Genomic DNA, 18328 nt, shown 5'->3' on the forward strand with positions numbered 1-18328 from the left:
TTGTTAATGCATTACTTCGAGACTGTTCTTATATTTCATACCCTGCATCTTTCTGGGTCTTTCATAAAATCTTTTGATCCTTTCCACCTGGCTGCTTCTTAACGGTCTGCATTTTGAATCCACTTTGATCTAACTCAAGACTGTCACAGCACCGAAGAGTCTTTTGCCTTGGCTCCACCTTTAAGAGGATCATTGCAGTTTGTTCGGTTAACTTTGTCTTTGTCTCTTTATAAGAAGGTTACACAAATGAGGACTGGCACCTTGAATCATGAAACACCTTCAACTTGCTTTCAGGAAACCAAATTTGAAAACAGAACAAAGGTGGGTACTTACAGGTGACCACTCCTGCGCCAGCCAGGTGGGGCAATCAAAATCATTGCAGGGCTGCAGGATAGCTGTCTTTGGAGAGTAAAGACACTTCCACTCCTCCGTAGGAGTTATGTTTCCCTGCATGTCTTCCTCCACACATGATACCGAGCGACTCTGGATGCCCCCACCGCAGGAGGTGGAGCAGGCTGTCCAGGGACTGCTCTCCCATCTGACATAATTAAAAGTCACATGTCATGAAATGACATATGAATATCAGTTGATGTCAGGATTGGTGCTGTGCTTGAGAGTGTCAATGAATTATGTCACAGCTGGTGACTACGTACCGAGGCAGGGGGTGGTAAAGGTCGTATGGCATGATTTCCTTGTAGCCATCACTGCAACACAGAAACAAATAAGTTCAACATCAGGATTTAGAGTGAAAGTTGTGCTGCTGACATTAAACAGTCCAGTTAAATCCACTTAGGATACTAAAACCCAACCTGTCCAGACAGGGCTCCATGTTGCACTCCTGCAGTTTGGGTTTTGGTTTGATGTTCTCGGGGTAATAATGGCAATACTGGTCCACAACCACCCAACCACTCCGTAGATCAAAGCACTCTGCAGAGGTTAGCTGGTAACCTGCAGACAAAACAATCTGAATGTGAAACTGTCAGCCAAGACAAGCAGAACACTCAAACTCAACACTCAAAGGTTTTGTCTCCATTCAGAAGTAAGAAAACATATTCATTTCTTTGTTTTCTGTCATTTGGTTGAAAATATTGCTGGCCACTGTTTATACCTAGATGGTGCTTACCTCCACCACATGTGACAGAGCAGGGGAAGAAGTCAGTCTCTCTCCAGCGGTGGATGATGGGCTGATAGTAGATGTATTGGACCACGCTGTCTGCTCCACTGGCAAGCTCCACCTGCGAAAACAATAGTTCCAGGTTCACCTTAAAATTATTTTCAGAGATTTTATAATGAGATTTTTAAATTTTATGAAATGACAACACTTTCTCCTCACTGCTTGGGTCATCTTTTTTGCAATACTTATTCCTAACTGGTCATCTTGTCTCTATCGGGCAAAACAAGAAGTAGAAATTTACATCTATCTACATTTGAATGGTATGTTGAAAGGACTTGAGGGCTGTCATGTACTTGTGATCTAATATTTGAAGAGTAAATAGACAGTTCATTTCTAACATATCTTAATGCGGCTGTTACTCTTTATTGCTTAATGTGATTTAAAACCTGGATTGTCAGGAACATAAATCACATGATTCTATAAACTCACGTCAGTGCTCTCAAAGTATTTTCCTTTGCAGTTGATCTTACATGGAGCTGTAGAGTCAACCAGTTGAAGCCAGTTTTGATAAAAATTGATGTTCTGAGTTAACTCATTTAATGGCATTTATTTTACTAATAGGGACCAAATCAGCACGCAAAGTTAGCTAAACCATGATCTACGCTAACTAGATGCTAAACATTTTGTGCTACCATGCAGCTGAATGCAATTAAAGTGTGACTTATTTTTTGTTTTGCTTTAATCTTATCAAAATATTTAAAAGCATCACTCAATTAGCAATGGGTAACACAAAATTTCAACTAATCCCCATTCAGGACTTAAAATAGATGTTAATGGCAGCCCATACAGTGCTTTGATTTGTATGCTGAAGCAGCAAACTACCTTTAGACAGGGCATTGGTCACATCTCGCTAAGAGTCTATTAAATCTAGCATTATTCAAACCATTGTACTCAGATTGTGTTGCTTTTGGTTCTCGTCTGTTTCTTTTCAGTGGAAATTAAACTGCAGGTCTCTCTGTTGACAGCCCATTAATCAAAAACATTTTGTATATTTTGAAAAAAAAATACCACTAACACATTACAAGAATACTTAGAGTATAAATAAAACTCTTATTGCCTTTCACTGACATTCATGTGTTTACTGTGGAAAGACTGACTACAGCTTTCTAAGATGATTATCCATTTGTCCAAACTTATTTTCCAGCACCGTGACATAACCTGGCTGTGTGCCTTCAAACAGATCAGAAAATTATGCCCTTACAGCTCCTCAGATTTCAGTCTCCTCACTTCCTATTTATTGTCCGGTCCTGACTCGTATTTACGAGGGGGGAAGTTTTCACAGACGTTTCCGAGGCTGTGGCCTGAATAATTTTTTATGTCCACTCACTTGACGAAGCAGAAAAACATGCTGTAGCCCAATTGTCTGTGGCATTGTAAAACTACTGAAATTCTTATGTGAATCGACATTTTAACACATGAGTAAAACATTTGACACATGACTGTCAGATGTATTCATCGAGAGGCGTTTATACTATGGAGAAACTTTATCAAGCCAAACCAGCTTCTAGGTTTGGAGCTATTTGTAATACCATTAATGCATGCACAGTGCTTCAACACATGTTGTCCCTTAAGGAGGCCGAGTAGACAAGAGAGCTATTTGAATTTCATATTCAAGTGGCTCACACATACTCCAATATCTTTAAATCTAAACATATGAAACTAGATCTGCTTTGCACTCTGCTTAACACAGAGAGGTTCGGCTAGAGTTCATAAATAAAAGCCTTATCTGAGCCCAGTTTGGCAAGGCTTAACCATTTTAAGTTTTTCTTGGTAAAAATGACATTTTTTAATAAAACAGAGAAAAAGACAACAGAGAGTTCTATGTGATGTCAGCCGTTCAGAATAGGGAAGCTGACTGTGATCTTTTTTTGGGGGGCAGGGGGAGCTTATTGTTGAGAAGTTTATTGTTTCTAGTTATGTAATCATTTTGACACTAAATATTTACTAGCTAATTGTGCACCTTCAGTAAGTGCAGTGGATCTTTTTAGTCACCAAAACACAAGCTTGATAGTTCATATGGAAAAGTTTTTTTTACATGAGGCAACACTAGGCCTCACTGCAAACTGTGCTTTTTTTCCACTTCAGCCCTAAATTTTTCTCCTTTTAGTTGAGTTTTGGTCTTCCCTCGACTAGATGCAGCAGACGGACTGCTGTAGCAGTGGCCACATTCCTGGATGTGTGTTAAAAATGGACTCTAAATTGACAAAAACAGAAAAAATGAGATTAACAAGTTGATCTATTGTGCATGTATGGAATAATCCATTCCAAATAGACAAGAAAATAGAGTGTATAATGTGATGTGCGCAGCTGTTTCCAGTGTCTATAATTAAATCAATTCTAATCAATTCAACTATAAAGTGTCTATAATTAAAGCCTTACTCAGAATCCTTTGAAAACAAATCGTTGGTCATTGTTAGGAAAAGGGCAAGCACTTTCAAGAAATATATCACAGGTAACTGGGTGAGTCTCACAATGAACTAACTTGAGTCATTCAGACCAACCAACCATATGATGTGCTAGAAGACTGAAGATACATGCTGCAGAGGAGCTTTCAAAGCTAGTAGGCAGTCACTGTCTTTGTGGATAAAACATTTAAATAAAAGGCTCTCTTAAGCATTAAAAGGAAACACATTTAGATCATTGTACCAAAAGCAACTAAGCGACTGCCAGAGCCAACAGTGTCTCCACTGTCACTCAGTGTCTACCATCATCACTATAGGTTGTTCACACAACTAAAACACACCCATTGCTGATAGTGGTTCCTCATATGACACTGATCAACTCCAATCGACTCCAAGTTGAGTGGAGCAGTAGTTATAGCTAAATCTTCCTGAATAATTAGACTATGGTCCTAAGGGAGCAAAATGATAACCAATGTATGTTTAGCACTGTGATGAGGGGGGACTTGGAGAAAAAACTTGCAAGTTTGGCTACCCTTAGCCGTCCGCATCAAATTCAAGTCACTGATGTTAGCCTACAAAGTGCTTAATGGAACGGCCCCCATCTACTTGAACGCTCTTGCAAAGGCTCATGTCACAACTCGGTCCCTCCGTCCATCGCAGGATTGTCGTCTAGCAGCTCCTACACCACGCCTAAGACAATCCAAACTCTTTTCATGTGTCGTTCCACGATGGTGGAATGACCTACCGAGCGCTACCAGAACAGGGGCGTCCCTGTCTATCTTCAAGAAACTCTTGAAAACCCAGCTCTTCAGAAAGCATCTCTTATCCTAGCACTTACCTTGTACTTCCCTACCCCCTCTATTTCTGCACTTTATCTTTCTGTACTTTCCTCTATGCCTGCACTCTATCTCTACTCTGTCACCTCTGACAGAGTCTGACTAGTGGGTTCCTTCTATGTATTTTATTGTTAGCTTTTTATATAGCTTGTTATATCTTCATTTGTGAGTCGCTTTGGATAAAAGCATCTGCTAAATGCATAAACATAAACATAAGACATTCTGCTGCTTCTAAGTTTCTCTATAGAAGCTCATTTACATGTTAGTATAGCCAAATTCACTGCACAGATGTTGTCTTTAAGTTATTTGAATGGTGATTTTTTTTTCAGATGATGCTGTGGTTATAAAATCAGGAAATTATTAGAGCAGAGCAACAGTCTGTGAATGCATTGCGTAACCACAAGTCCCCCCACTATATTCATCAGCTAATCCCAAAGTATATAATTTGAACCTTGGAAACAGAGTGAACCATGAGTATATCTGAAGTTTTTTGTAAAAGAGAACATGTTTGTTGGTTTTTCTTCATAAAATGCCATGAAACATACAAATGAGTGTGAATATCAGCTCTTACTTTGACTGTGAAATCAGCTCCAAGGGGGCCAGTCATTCTCAGCACCTCTTTATCTGGAAGCTTCTGGTAGTCCAAGGTGGTATTCTCCAGGTGGTACTGCCCTGATTTGTCCAACACCAATTCACTTTTTACTCCCTGTAGAGTCTTACTCTCTACATCTAAAGAAAGAACAAGGTAGACAACCAGATCACATTGGACAAGTCAGAGTCACAATACACCATGAGGAGGAAGATCCAGTATGTCTGTTCACTATTTCCACAAAATTTACCTCAAACTTGTTTCTCTTTGCTAAATTTCAACCATCATTATCTTCAAATAATCATGTCTAGTGCATTTATTTCATGATTATTGTGTCACTGCTCTATAAACAGGCTGAAACAGCATGTTAAAGACGTGATTAAAATGTCTAACGGCTTAAAGGATGACTTTCATTTGTAATGGACCACACACAAACTTTTAGTCCAGTCCAGTTGCCCACATAAACTGCATTCTTGCTTTTGTGTTTGGAGGAAAAAAAGAGCCATTCCTGGACTGCCAGGAGGCTCATGAGCAAAACGGTGATCAGTGCAGGGAGTTCTGTCTCAGTCTGACCTGACCTCACCCCTGACACTAACCCAAACAGGGTCTTGTGTAATTTGAAGGAAAGCAAGAGAAAAGGGATACAAGAACCAACAGTAACCAGCAGCAGTCCCCATTTGCAGACAAATGGTTTAGATTTAAATGCCTTTGAGTAAAAAGATTAGAGGGAAATATTCAATGATCAAACTGTCGAGTCAGTTAATTGTTATCTGCAAACTTACTGTGGAGCAAAGGATAGGTTTAGGGATTAAATGTTTGTTATCTATTTAATCCACAGGGGAATTTGATAACAGCCCTTTGACGTCAGTGATATTTGCTGGCAGCTTTGCATCTTTTCTGAGCCAGAGCAAATGGAAGAAATATATCCCTCGTCTTGTTTTTCTGCTTTTAAAATCAGCCTTTAAGAGAGAGGCCAAGATGTAATATTTCCTGCAATCAGGAGTAAAAGGTTATTTACAGATTGTTATTTGAGTATGCTATTCATCACGAAGGAGTGCCTCATCCTTTATTTGGTTGGAAAATGTTACTAAATCCTTCTATACTCTGATTTTTATAAAAAGCATCTATGAAAATAAAAGCTTATAGAAGACTATTGCCCCCTTTTCACAAGCTGACACAGTTTCTGGAGATCCCAGACTTTGTGGGTTTTTGTCAAAATAACACAGAAATAGGCAATACAACAAGTTTTTTTTCTTCCATCAATTTACACCTCTATTCAAGCTGAATGTTTTAGATCCATGGAGTGACCCACTCAACTCCACTCCACCTCTCTCTTCTTCAGGGTTTGTCTTTTTGAGATATGTGGTACTCAATCTAGTACTAACTTATGGGATGAGAGAGTAGTAAATAGCCTGAGAGCTCAGACCACACACCAAATTAATAAAATAATACTTGACTGGTAAATTTTATTGTAAAAAAACTACTTCCCTCGTCTGCAGTTGGACCACTGACAGCCGGTAATCTACCAATCCCTCTTTTTAAGCACAATGTCACGTGTTCAACTGGACCAAGTTGTTAAGACAAGCGAAGCAGAACGTAACAGCTGATGGACAGTTAATAACATCAGTGAGAACTCATGTTGTAATTCCTCCATCGCATATCTGCTCCATAAACTCTGGACTTCACTGTCACTCCATTCCTGTATGTTTTTAGCAGCTAATATTAACAACCATTGCATACATGGCTAATATTTTACAGATGTTTGTTTTTGTAAGGGCTTGGCAAATGAAAGAATTCAAATTTGAAATCATATTTCTTTGTTCTGATATAAGACATCAAACAAAGCACTGGCGGAGCATTATTAGTTACAGTTACAGTAACTTAACTTAACTGCATAACTAATGGCAAGATTTTATATAAATAGCAAAACAAGAAAGCAAGAGCAAAGGAGTTCCAAATTTCCCTTTCTGAGGTATAGCGAATGCAACGTCATCTGAAGTTTGTTCAAGTCTGTTGAAATCTGAACAGCTTGGTGCCTTTCAGATATATAGGACCCAAAACAAAATGCCAGGATTGTCTTTTTCAGTTGGTAGTGACCTCAGACACCTAATATACACCTATTCAAGAAAATAAAGAAAATATTATTCCATAATAGGTCCCCTTTTTAAGTTATTAAAACACAGCAAATTCGAAATGAAAGTCTGATCTATGACGTGTACTTGCGTTTAGTATTTGTGATAAAAAACACTGCTAATTATAAATATTACGGTCAACTGTTTTGGATTAAGGGGCACCCCGGACCTACCAGGACTTACACAAGTGATCCGGGCCTTTCAGGACTAGACGTACATGACGACTCTTATAGGGGATGACGACCACTGTGTCCTCAGCTGGAGCAGGACAGACAAAAACAACATGAGCACGTTGCTCATTAATACTTACAGTAATGCAAAACATTTGCCAGTATAATCAAAATTTGCACATTAATTACAATCAAACAGACTCATTTTATCATGACAATGCAAGTCAGCAGCTTGCTGCAGTTCAGTATAACTGAGATGTAATTATACACAATTTCAGGCAAAGACATTTGGAAAAGTAAGATTTAAAGAGCACCTCTGTCAGTTTACTATTGCTACAGACTGATATAGTGACTGATATAATTGAAAATATTGTAAAAAATTCTCACAATAATTCTCTAGAGCACCTTCTGCTAGACCCTATTGTACCTCTGCGCTTCACACCGATGTCTGCAAACGACCTGTTCTCATGGAGTGTCATATGAAATGTTGCCCAGGACTGTAATGAAATCTGATTTATAACATGACAACGGTGGCCAAAAATAATTATATCGTGATAATATTGTTATTGTGGTATCAATTGAAAACTTTTTTGAAAAAGTATTGCTATCAGATTTCTTTTTTTTTTTTTTAGATTTCGACTTTTTGTCTCCTATTTTTAATTACACTTAAAATATGAAATACCCAAAGGGACGTGCTATTCATTAATATTGGCATGAAAAGATGTAAAACTTGATTTAAAACTTCATTACTGCAAAGTAAATACCTCGGTCTTCAAACCAATAGTAAAATTGCCCTGATGACATTATCAGGTGCTTTTCCTCTGAATGAGTCATTGCAGCCAGTTTAGTCATCTGTTTCTTGTGTGGAAAAGAAGGCAACATGACTGTAAGACCTCTTTAAGAGAGTATTTTCCAATAACAGAATACTGAAAAGATGATTTACTTTTCCCTGTAGCATGCTGGGATTTGTAGTGCCCTCGCACAAGCCTGCAGGACGAACCGTCTCCGTTGCACACGCCGCAGTTGTCTTCCTTCGCTGTGCTCCCCAGTTCATGGTCACAGCCTACAATCTGTAAGATAGAGACAGAGAAACAAATGGAAACATCATCTGAAACATGTACAGCAACCTAATATTTGGAACCTTCAGCATCTACTTATTCTTTGCTCTGGCCTCAATTTTCAAACCTAAGAACAGTAGATACAACAAATTAAAATCAGAGCATTTATTTGAGCACCTTTAAAAATGTATGAACACACTCAAAGAAAGTATTTTCTTTCAGTCTTTCTTCACTCTCATGAAATAGTCCAAAAAACCCTTTGGTTTAATCAGTATTCATATATTTTGTTTGTATTAATAAGATATTATCAAACCTCCCTTTTCAGCTGATTAGGTTTCCACACATTCCATAACATTTTCAACTGGATCTGCTTAGATTTATCTCCAACCATCCATAGTTGATTGATGGAGTTTTTCGCAATTTCTGTCAGTAACAGAAAACCCAAAACCACAACGTGATTTTAAGTATTGTCAGGAAACACACTAAAATGTGTGTGTGCACACACAGTTAACACCTTGGGACGTAACGGTAATTCCATTCAACCGAGAAAAAAGGCATTGTAAACTATTTCCTGGATGGTCAGTCAAAGACCACGTCTCCAATATTACTCCCATTGAGTATTCATTTGTAAAGCAGATGGTGGGGTGTAGCTGAGCCTACTGTGCATTGCTCCTCTTGCATTTAGTAAAATTTCAAGCTATTGCCACAACTTTTGAACCATTGGGAAAAGTGCACCTGAATAAATTGAAAATATGGACGTCTGATTTAGAAAAAAAGCTCCCCTCTTTGGGTTCAGATGACCGTGATTTGATTTTACTTTTCTCAAATTAACTCTTTTCGTTCAGCCCTTTATAAGCTAAGTTTGACAGAAAAAAAATATGCATATACTTTCAATTAAAGCTCAGTTTATTTCTGTTGAAATATGACTGTTGCTTAAAGTTGGAAATACATTTTTATAACAATGTCCAGATGTGACAGATGTGCTTATTGTGATATCCCTATTTTGTCTACATGGACATTTATATCTTAAAAAAGGGTTGATCAACACATTTGATCAACACATTTGAGCATTTGAAAACTTTATAAACTGACGTGTTCAAGAATATGAAGCTTTTTGGTTTCTATATGTATCTGGTTGAGCAGGTTTTTGAGCATACTAGTTGTATTTAAATATTATGTTGAGAGGAAGAGACATGGAACATACTGGACTAAATCAAATCTAGAAACAATTGGCTATTGTCTAAAATTTTCAAGCAGTGACTCAGCAGAAAGTCTTGGCCAGGATATCCATGATCTATATATCCTCTTTATGCACGAGCAACGAAGAAATACAAGTCGTTGGCTTGACTATGATACTATTAGCCATAAGTTCCTTGATTAGAATATTTGAAACTTAACAAAAAGATACTTAAGTCATGGAGACCAAAACTTTTGAAACTTCTTCACAATATTGGGGATCCCACAGGAAGAACATTACCTGGCAGACTCCACTGATGCACATGTCCAAAGACTCAGTATAACAGCGTGTTCCATCCAGAACCTTGGGTGCCAGCTCTGCCACAAGGTCTGAGCCCTTGGGCTTGCACTTGAGAGAGCAAGGGTTTTCTGGATCGTTGTACACTGGCAGCCACTCATGGAACTGACCCTGATATTGCACATCTGCATGAGCCGAACACTGCTGGGCCCGGAAGTCACCAGCATCTGGAGGGCAATCCTGAGCATAAAACCGAAAAAAAAAAAAAGTTAAAATATGTCATTCAACTGTTCATTTCTATGTGGGAAGAGGTTTTGAAACATATCTTGGCTGCCAAGTCTGTGACAGTTGCATGAAGTAAATACAGGGAAAAAAGGATGTTTGGTGCCTTTAATAGTTTCAATCAAAAGGATATCAGATCACAAAATTAGACCCTTTTAGCGCAAAGCTTGTAATATTTTCATGGTTCCAATCCAAAATCAAAAATTTCCATTTTTATTCTTAGAAAAACCACTTGAAAGCGCTTCTGACATACATTACGTAAAGATGAGTTTGCTGAACTTACCACATTACTGCATGTGCGATATTTGATATTCTGCCCCTCGCAGGTTCTGCAGAGGACAAAAAAATATGAATGTGGTTGAACTGGCTTTAGTAGGATATGACAAAACAGACCAAAATGCACACCAATCACGATCATCTGAGGCAGCTGGTATTTGATCCATCGATTCTTGTCTCATTTCTCAAATTACTGGGTTGTGAGGGAAACTCTTCAGTGATAATGTGGCAACCCACAAACATGACTCTGTGGAGCGTTTGCAAAGCTATAACAGTGTACTTCACAAAATGTGACTTTACATTAATGCACAAACAAACAAAATGCTGCATGAAGTGTTAGTTTATACAAACGTAAACTTTACTATAATGGCTGTTTATTTGCAGATTATTTCACAAAACTGTGACACTTTAGAATAGTGGCAATAGTAAGTGGCAATTTTGAAGCATAACATTCAAAACGCTTTGGGTTTTTGTGATCCAAGCACCAGAAACACCGCTTGCTTTTCTTTGCCCAGGTTCCCAATAAGATGGACTGGAGTGTAAAACAGGTCTGTGTTCTGATTAATCGAAATGTCAAAACCTTTTCGACACGCACGGACACTGCATCCCCCAGGCCTGTTATCGCTGCACAGTTCAGAGCATGGTATGAGGGCTGCGTAGAGCCTAAGTAACTTGTGCACATTTAATGTTGAGTGCAAGTTATACAAACTAAAACAGGAAATAAGGCTTCTTAAGGTGCAGAATGTGAATCAGTGACAAAAGGTAAACTAGAAGTCAGAACATGACAATCCAGAAGACACAAAACAAAGAAATAAAGAACAAAACAAATCCCACAAAAATTCATTCATGACACATGCTGCTGGTATCAAATTCAAAATAAGCGCACGTTTTCCCTTTTTTTCCCCACAAAATAGTACAAAAACGATATTCACTTGTGTCAAACTACATTGTATTTTGAAGAGAAATTTCAACAATAGGTTAAAAAGAGACAACAGCCATGAAAGCAGCTCTGAGAGGATATACTGTATTTAAGGATAATAAAGGCCACTATAAGCAGGTTTAAATGCCCCTATCAGTGCTATCACATTGCTGATTATCAGTATGATGTGACCACAATTACCCTCTAAGCTCAATTCAACAAAGAGTATATGAGAACTGAAAGGAGTCTGAACGACCTCATATGTCTCTCAATGTGTAATTGAGCAAACAAATAGCTTCACTACAAATCAAATGTACCACACATACATGAGTAAAGCAGGCACAGTCGAGTCTTCCAGTCTGTGTCTGCTCAACAGATTGGAGCAGTTTGGATCATGACTCTCCTCAGTCTGCAGCTTCTCTTCCCAAATTATTGAGCTCACCACTTATTGAAAGGGAGGATTCCTTTGCGATTTGCTGCGGAGGGATAATAAACCATTGATGTTGACAATGATAGACCAATTATCCGAGACCACAGTGGAAACTGATCAACTGATATTCTTTTGAATTTTGAACTTAAGAGGAATTCCAGTGTCACTGGTCCTTAGCTAATCTGAAATCATGATTGGAGGCAACGTTGCAGAGTTTGGGCTCACACACGAGTGAAAGCTTAAGGATTTTTACAGTATTATTATAAGGAGAGCAAGGAGTGGATGTGGAGCGTGTGGCATGGCAAGAACATTAGAGCCTGTGACGAATCCAGACGGTCCCCTCTGCCAAGCCAAACAGCGGGTCATGGGGCCTGAACCCAAACAAGAGACTTTCAAAGACCAAGAGCTAAGAGACAGGTAGCAAAGTTTAGAGTGGAAACTCACGCTGGGAGCAGGAATCTATAAACTCGACATTAAAAGAAGCAAAGGGAGTAAAATTAATTTCCCTTTTCATTTCCTTCTCACTTTGGAAGCTCAAAGTCAAGGTTCAACAGTAGTAGAGCCAGGACTTCAAGACTCATCATGGTGTCGTCACAGTTTAGGGGGAAACAAGTGAGTTGATGTATAAGAAAGTCTGAAGCACATCACACATAACTCACAAATAATGACTCTCATTTCTCTTCAAAATAAACACAAAAAGACACAATAGAGCGTGTAAAACTAATCCGCGGATCTAACAGTAATGTCTTATGATAACAGATATGCGGTTAAACTTGTTGAGTCCAGAAAGTTCATATATACATTATAACATCTCTTTTTCTTTTTTGGCAGACTAAAAGGAATTGCAATGTGGATTCTATAGACTTTGCCACATTATTGGAACTCTTGAGAGCGGGAGCACAATGGAATGTGGCTGTATTTGTAATGCCTAAAATATGCTCTTGCTGTGAGCTCTGCCACTGATTAGGTAGGTAGGCAGTTTAGGAAAACTGCAGGCAAGAATGGCACAATGACAAAGCAGCAAAAAAGACCCTTTGCTTTCACTGTGGCTCTCAGTGTGACAAACACTCAGACAGATGAGGTTCTCAGGGCTTTTGGTAGAAGCACTCGTGGTTTCTAGTGAGATCATTCATAATAATTTTGGCTCTCCTGTCCCAAACCATCAGCCTATTATAGCTTACTGTGCTGCCACCAGCTGAAATACTTTAGTCCATGAACTGTTGTATGCAAGTACCTGAAGATGATTCCCAATGTTTTGTGATGCTGAACTTCCTCTGCCTGGCCTGTTCGCATTGATTCCCAACCGGAAAAAACAGCATTACGGGATGTTAATTCAAACTCTTGCTTTCCAAAAGCAACTTAAGTCTTGTAACATCTAATGGTAACACTATGAAAAATAAAAACAGGTTCTTCTGTGTTTTCTCTCGACTTTAGTAAGGTGTATTTGTGTCTAAAGCTTTTAAAGCTTACTTCATGACTTGAGTCTTTTTGTCAGTTGAAAGATGTAAACAATTTAAGATGAGATGGAACATAAACATATATATACATTTATTTTAAAGCTCAGGCTTACTTTGATTTGTATATTTATCTTTATACATTTTGGTTGCTGGAATTCTACATACTCTCCACAATATTGTTTGGTCACGTTGATTTGGACATGACATGAGAACAGTTTTACAGTAAAAATTATCAAAGAGGGTGTTGTCTTTTTGTTCTGCACAGATGGTGGTCCCCTATACTAGAAGGAGACATAATCTTGGTGCCAGGCCTAAGTTAAGTGAACGATTCATTGCCTTGGAGAAAATTCGCTTCAAATGACTGAGCAGTTAAAAATAGACTTTAAACCCAGACTTTAAACCCAAACTGTCAAAGTCGCTTAACGTCAGGGCCTGAAATTTCAATCAATTCAGTAAACTCTGTAAATAGAGAAACCAACCTTTTTGTAACACTTACGCACTTAACATGTGTTTGTCCCAGCTCATCTTTATTTCTCATTAGTGGAAGGCCATCAGAGAGGTTACTGACCCTTTCATTCTTGAGACTTTCAACTAAGCAATGTCAAAATGAAGTCTAGTCTAGTCTCCATTTATAGGATAAATGATCAAAAGAATTAATCTCGTGTTTGCCATACGTGAGCCTCATACAGTAAATATTGAAGCAGCAATTTTTCTTGCCATGACACCCTATCCATATGTCCACACTTGCTTCAAACCAGCTATGCTTCAGGAGTTTGTGATTAAGCAAAGAGGGTTGTGTGGATGGGACTAATGAGGGCCAGGTGAACTGTGTCCTTGTAGACGTGAAAGGGTTAACTAACTCTTGTGTATTTCTGCAGTAGCAGTTAGTTCCTTATAAGTGTGTGTATATGGGTTGGAGTGGTATTCGTTTGGAGGGTGTTGCAGGCTCGTTTCCAGCCCCTCTTTCCAAAGAGTTTCACACACACACAGACACACACACACGCCACGCACACACACACACACAGTCTTGTGCTGTGTTTTTTAATGATGTTGTTTGATCTGCCACCCAGGGCCAGGCTACTGTTCCTTCATTCCCAAGACACAGAGGGGTGAGGTGGGTCAACGTGGACTAAGAACCACAAACATTATAGCAACCACCAAAGGACACAGGAGTTTTAAAAAATCTGCGTGGATCTAAATGAGCATGCACAAACACACTGCCCACATCCCCATTTGGAGCTCAAACCCCAAACACCTCTTAACACCTAAATTGCTTTTACAGCCAGTGGCATTCTGAGGTTTTTTCTGACCAAAGAACTCTGGGCAGGCAGAGAGAAGTGGCTGCTGCTGATATCATGAAATGAACTCCTGAAAAAGCCATTGACCTCAATGTTTACAGTGCAGTACCGGGGGGGTCTGGCACTTTGAGCATGAGGTTTTGACAGTCTTATGTTTCGCAGCCTTGTTCTCTAATGCAAGTGCAGATGGATTCATGGTTAAGGAGAAGTGCAAGCACCATATGTTGTCTCGGTTGTGACCTCAAGGATGATCTGTGCTGTTTTATCAGTTTGTCTTTTACACAGTTGCTTTGTTTTATGATCTCACTGGCTGCTCCTGTCACTGGTGGCTCCCTTTGGAGCCCCCAACTCTGAAAAAGTGGTGACTTTAGCAGCAAAGCCCACTGGCTACCTTTAGCAAATGAGCAATACATTCTGGGAACTGTAAAATGGAGGAATGTAGTGAAGTCACCCTGCTGCTATTTCCCAGCCTATAAATGTGACAACATTTCTATGGAAAACATACCCTCTCAGGCCTTCTGTTCTTTTTTTTTCTCTTGTCCATCAAATCCAAATGTAATTGGCCACTTTGCCCAGCATACTCAGCCCTGATTTTTTATCTTTAAGTCCACAGAATTAACCAGAATCCTAACCAGCCAGATGACCTTGGCACGAGTATAAAAGTCCTGGTTCCTCCAGAGACAAAAGCTGGGACCATGAGCAGTGGGCTCAAAAGCCCAATTCCTATTCCTACGAAGAGTTATTATAAGTGACCTGTACTTGCAGGGACATTGATTGTTCAAGTTTTATATATGAAGAAACATGGGCCGATCGGAATTGTCACTGATGAATTCAAGGTTTAGGCTCACATGGCAGTCAAGACAGTTTCTCTGTTGAAGAATATTCAACAGTCATAAAAATTTTGAACCCACCCTTGACAGCCCACAGGAACAGAGCAATTTGATTGCTGAGATTTACTCACACTGTGAGGAAAGAAGCCTGAATCTCAAAGCCATGATGGGGCATTTTAATGGAAATCAGTGAGAGCTTGGTCAGGACTTTCCTCTGATGAGAAGAGATGAGATTAACTTGTATAATGTTTGAGCCCACAGTTACAAACTGCCCATGGGATCATTCCATTTATCCAAATGTCAGTGAGGTTCTAACTTTCATTTTACTGTAAATCCTCTCCTCTTTTGATGCAATGGTTGTTCAGTGATTGAGACTTTTTTTAAAGTGCAGCACGCTCATGACATTTGAAAATGTGTCTGCTATTTTGTGTATCTGGTTTTCATAAGAATTGTTTCTTTGTCAAGTTGTTGAGAACTGAGATTACCTCAGGCGCGATATGGGTGCGACACTGCATATGATAAGGATCAAACGATGAGATTTCAAAGATTTGAAAAACCCAAAAAGAAAAAAAAAACAGACCAAATACAGATTGGTAAACCAGAACCAGACAAGAAACTGTGTGAGAGGCGGCCTTACTTGGAACTGAGGCATCGTCTTAGCGAGTATGAGGCTCCACCGTCACAAGTACGAGAGCATTCACTCCATGAGCCCCAGGCATCCCACAGCGTGTCCTTGTCCTCTTCTGATCGGGCCATCCGTGAGCTCTACACACCAGAGAAGAGTTTATACTCATGATGTGTCGAAGACATCCTTGGTTGTCAAAAATGATTATTGACTCAGTGTAATGTTGAAGCCAAATTATCTCCCCTAAATACTTGAAATACATTTTTAAAAATCATCTTAAAAGTGGAAGAACTCTTGAAGGATACACCTCAGCCATGAATCTTTACAATAAATTGTTCAGTCAAAACAGTCTCACTAAAAAAAAAAAAAAAGCACTAAATTACATTAGTTGCTGAAACGAAGAGTGCATGTGACAGAATGAAAGAGGCAGTTAAAGGAAGTAATCAGGAGCTCTTGACTTCTGGCCCTTTTGCATAATTTAAACCTTGGAGTCATCCAAAGTTTGTCCTTCTTAAAGTTTGGGCCACATTTGTGTGCCTCTCTCTGTTAATTGTATTGGGCTGTATTTGGCAGTGGAGTTCGGAATATTACTGCAGAACCCAAAATCAATATTATGAGAGGACAGTATGCATCTCAGATGTGGAGTGATGGCCAAAAATTGAAGATCCTCTCCACCTCATCTATCTCCATCTGCTCCAGCTTGCCTCTCAAGGTCCTTTTGATTTCCAGGGAGGACTTGACTGGACTGGCTAGCCTTGCTGTTTAAAAGAAATGCATTTGTAAAAGTTTATGCATGTGAAACACAGCAGGTTTCTCTTTCTCAGCTTCACTCGACAGCCACACTCTTTTCTTTTTGGTGCTTAAGTCAGGGAGTTGCATTATCTGAATACCAGGCTCAGATTAAGTGAAAAGGAAAATAGTTTGCTTTCGCTATCTAGAACAAAGACAGATTAGCTCAGTGAGACTGTGGCAGAGGAAAAACTGCCTCTATACCTGTTGAATGAAAGAAAAGCTGGAAAATTCTTTAAAAAAAAACAAAAAAAACTTGGAACTAATAGTGGGACAAATCATTCACCTCCTGTGGCAGCAGGAATGTGGCTCAGTGCGACTGGAGGTGTGAACACATTCAATAAAATATTCTGCCATTCAACTGAAGTTTTAGGGCTCTCAAAAGCAGCAGATGAATTTGAGAGAAACCATTTCCTACAACACAAACACCTCAGTTTTTCTAGCGTTGATGAACCATGAAGAAATATTTGAAGATGGCAGAAATACAGCTATACTCTAAAGACGATTATGACCCAATGGGCTTGCAATGGAGGTGCACAGTCTTGAGATTTTCGAGGAAAACATAGCTAAGTTATTTTGACCTCTTTAGCCCCTTTCTCCAACAGCGTGGCACTGTGCTTCGTCTACAGAGATGAATGGATCTTGCAGAGGAAAGCAGATACAAAGCAATAATAGTGCTCTGATTATTTTCCTTGGGTCATGGTAGCAAAAACACCCTTGCTGTATGGAGCGGAGAGAGGTGGTGGGTTCACATTATTAAAAGTGCGTGGGGACTGATATAAATGGCTGTCAGCGCTGATGACTTCTGAGGAACAGCAGAGGCGAATGGCAAGAGCTAAACAGAGTCAGTGGAGCATACAGTCAAACATGTCGGCAACCGTGCTACTTTCTGCACAAGCCAACTATTTCAATGTTTAGATCACAGTAAATAAACCCAGGCTCTGTTCTGGGCAGCCAGTTTGAGCGCCACCTTAGTACTCCTTTGAAAAGCAATCAGTGAATTTTGCACTCAATTACAACTAAGATGTGTGTTGCAAAGCCAAGACAGCCGGGGCATAACGAGGCCGGTGAAGACAGAGGAGGGGAAGTAGATGAAGGATGGAAGGATGGAGATGAAGAGGTTGTTTGGCGGACTGTGCTGCTATTGTTCTCAGTGAAGGCGCAGGAAGACAAGGCTCTGCAAGTTGGACAGCCATCCCGCTGGGATTTGGATCCGGTAATCAAAAGGATCAGATATCCACTTGGAGTCTTCCTAACCCTCCATAACCACATGTCCCACCTCTGCTGCTCTGATCCCTCCAGGTCTTTATTTGCACTGGCCAGCTTCATGAAGGGAAGGCAGCATTTGGGATCATGATACAACTCACACGAGACTCACAATGGTACCCCAAAAAGGACAATTTATGCAACAATATTTGTTCTCTGGTTATTTAATTAAGTGAATTATTAAGCAAATGTGAAGACTGCACATGCCACATTAGTTAAAAAAGTAGGAAGCAAGTTTATGATAATAAACTCATCCCCACACTATGCCTTATTGTGACAGACAGACTCTATTTAGGACACCTGTCAGCAGCTGAGACTAAA

General features: G+C 39.5%; 1 protein-coding gene across 1 annotated transcript in view; it reads right to left on the reverse strand.

The window, feature by feature from the left end:
* LOC140281757 (ADAMTS-like protein 1) overlaps positions 1-18328 on the reverse strand; it is an 89926-nt gene that overhangs the window by 2277 nt on the left and 69321 nt on the right. Inside the window, exons 3-12 of the mRNA XM_072376247.1 lie at positions 15965-16092; positions 10401-10446; positions 9839-10075; positions 8247-8373; positions 7317-7391; positions 4984-5141; positions 1124-1235; positions 810-948; positions 654-704; positions 334-538 (exon numbers count right to left, since the gene is read on the reverse strand). Coding sequence (XP_072232348.1) covers positions 334-538; positions 654-704; positions 810-948; positions 1124-1235; positions 4984-5141; positions 7317-7391; positions 8247-8373; positions 9839-10075; positions 10401-10446; positions 15965-16092 — 1278 coding nt within the window. The remainder of the gene's footprint in view (positions 1-333; positions 539-653; positions 705-809; positions 949-1123; positions 1236-4983; positions 5142-7316; positions 7392-8246; positions 8374-9838; positions 10076-10400; positions 10447-15964; positions 16093-18328) is intronic.

This window comes from Leuresthes tenuis, unplaced genomic scaffold, assembly GCF_036924035.1.
Source record: "Leuresthes tenuis unplaced genomic scaffold, fLeuTen1.0.hap1 SCAF_22, whole genome shotgun sequence".
Lineage (NCBI taxonomy): Eukaryota > Metazoa > Chordata > Actinopteri > Atheriniformes > Atherinopsidae > Leuresthes > Leuresthes tenuis.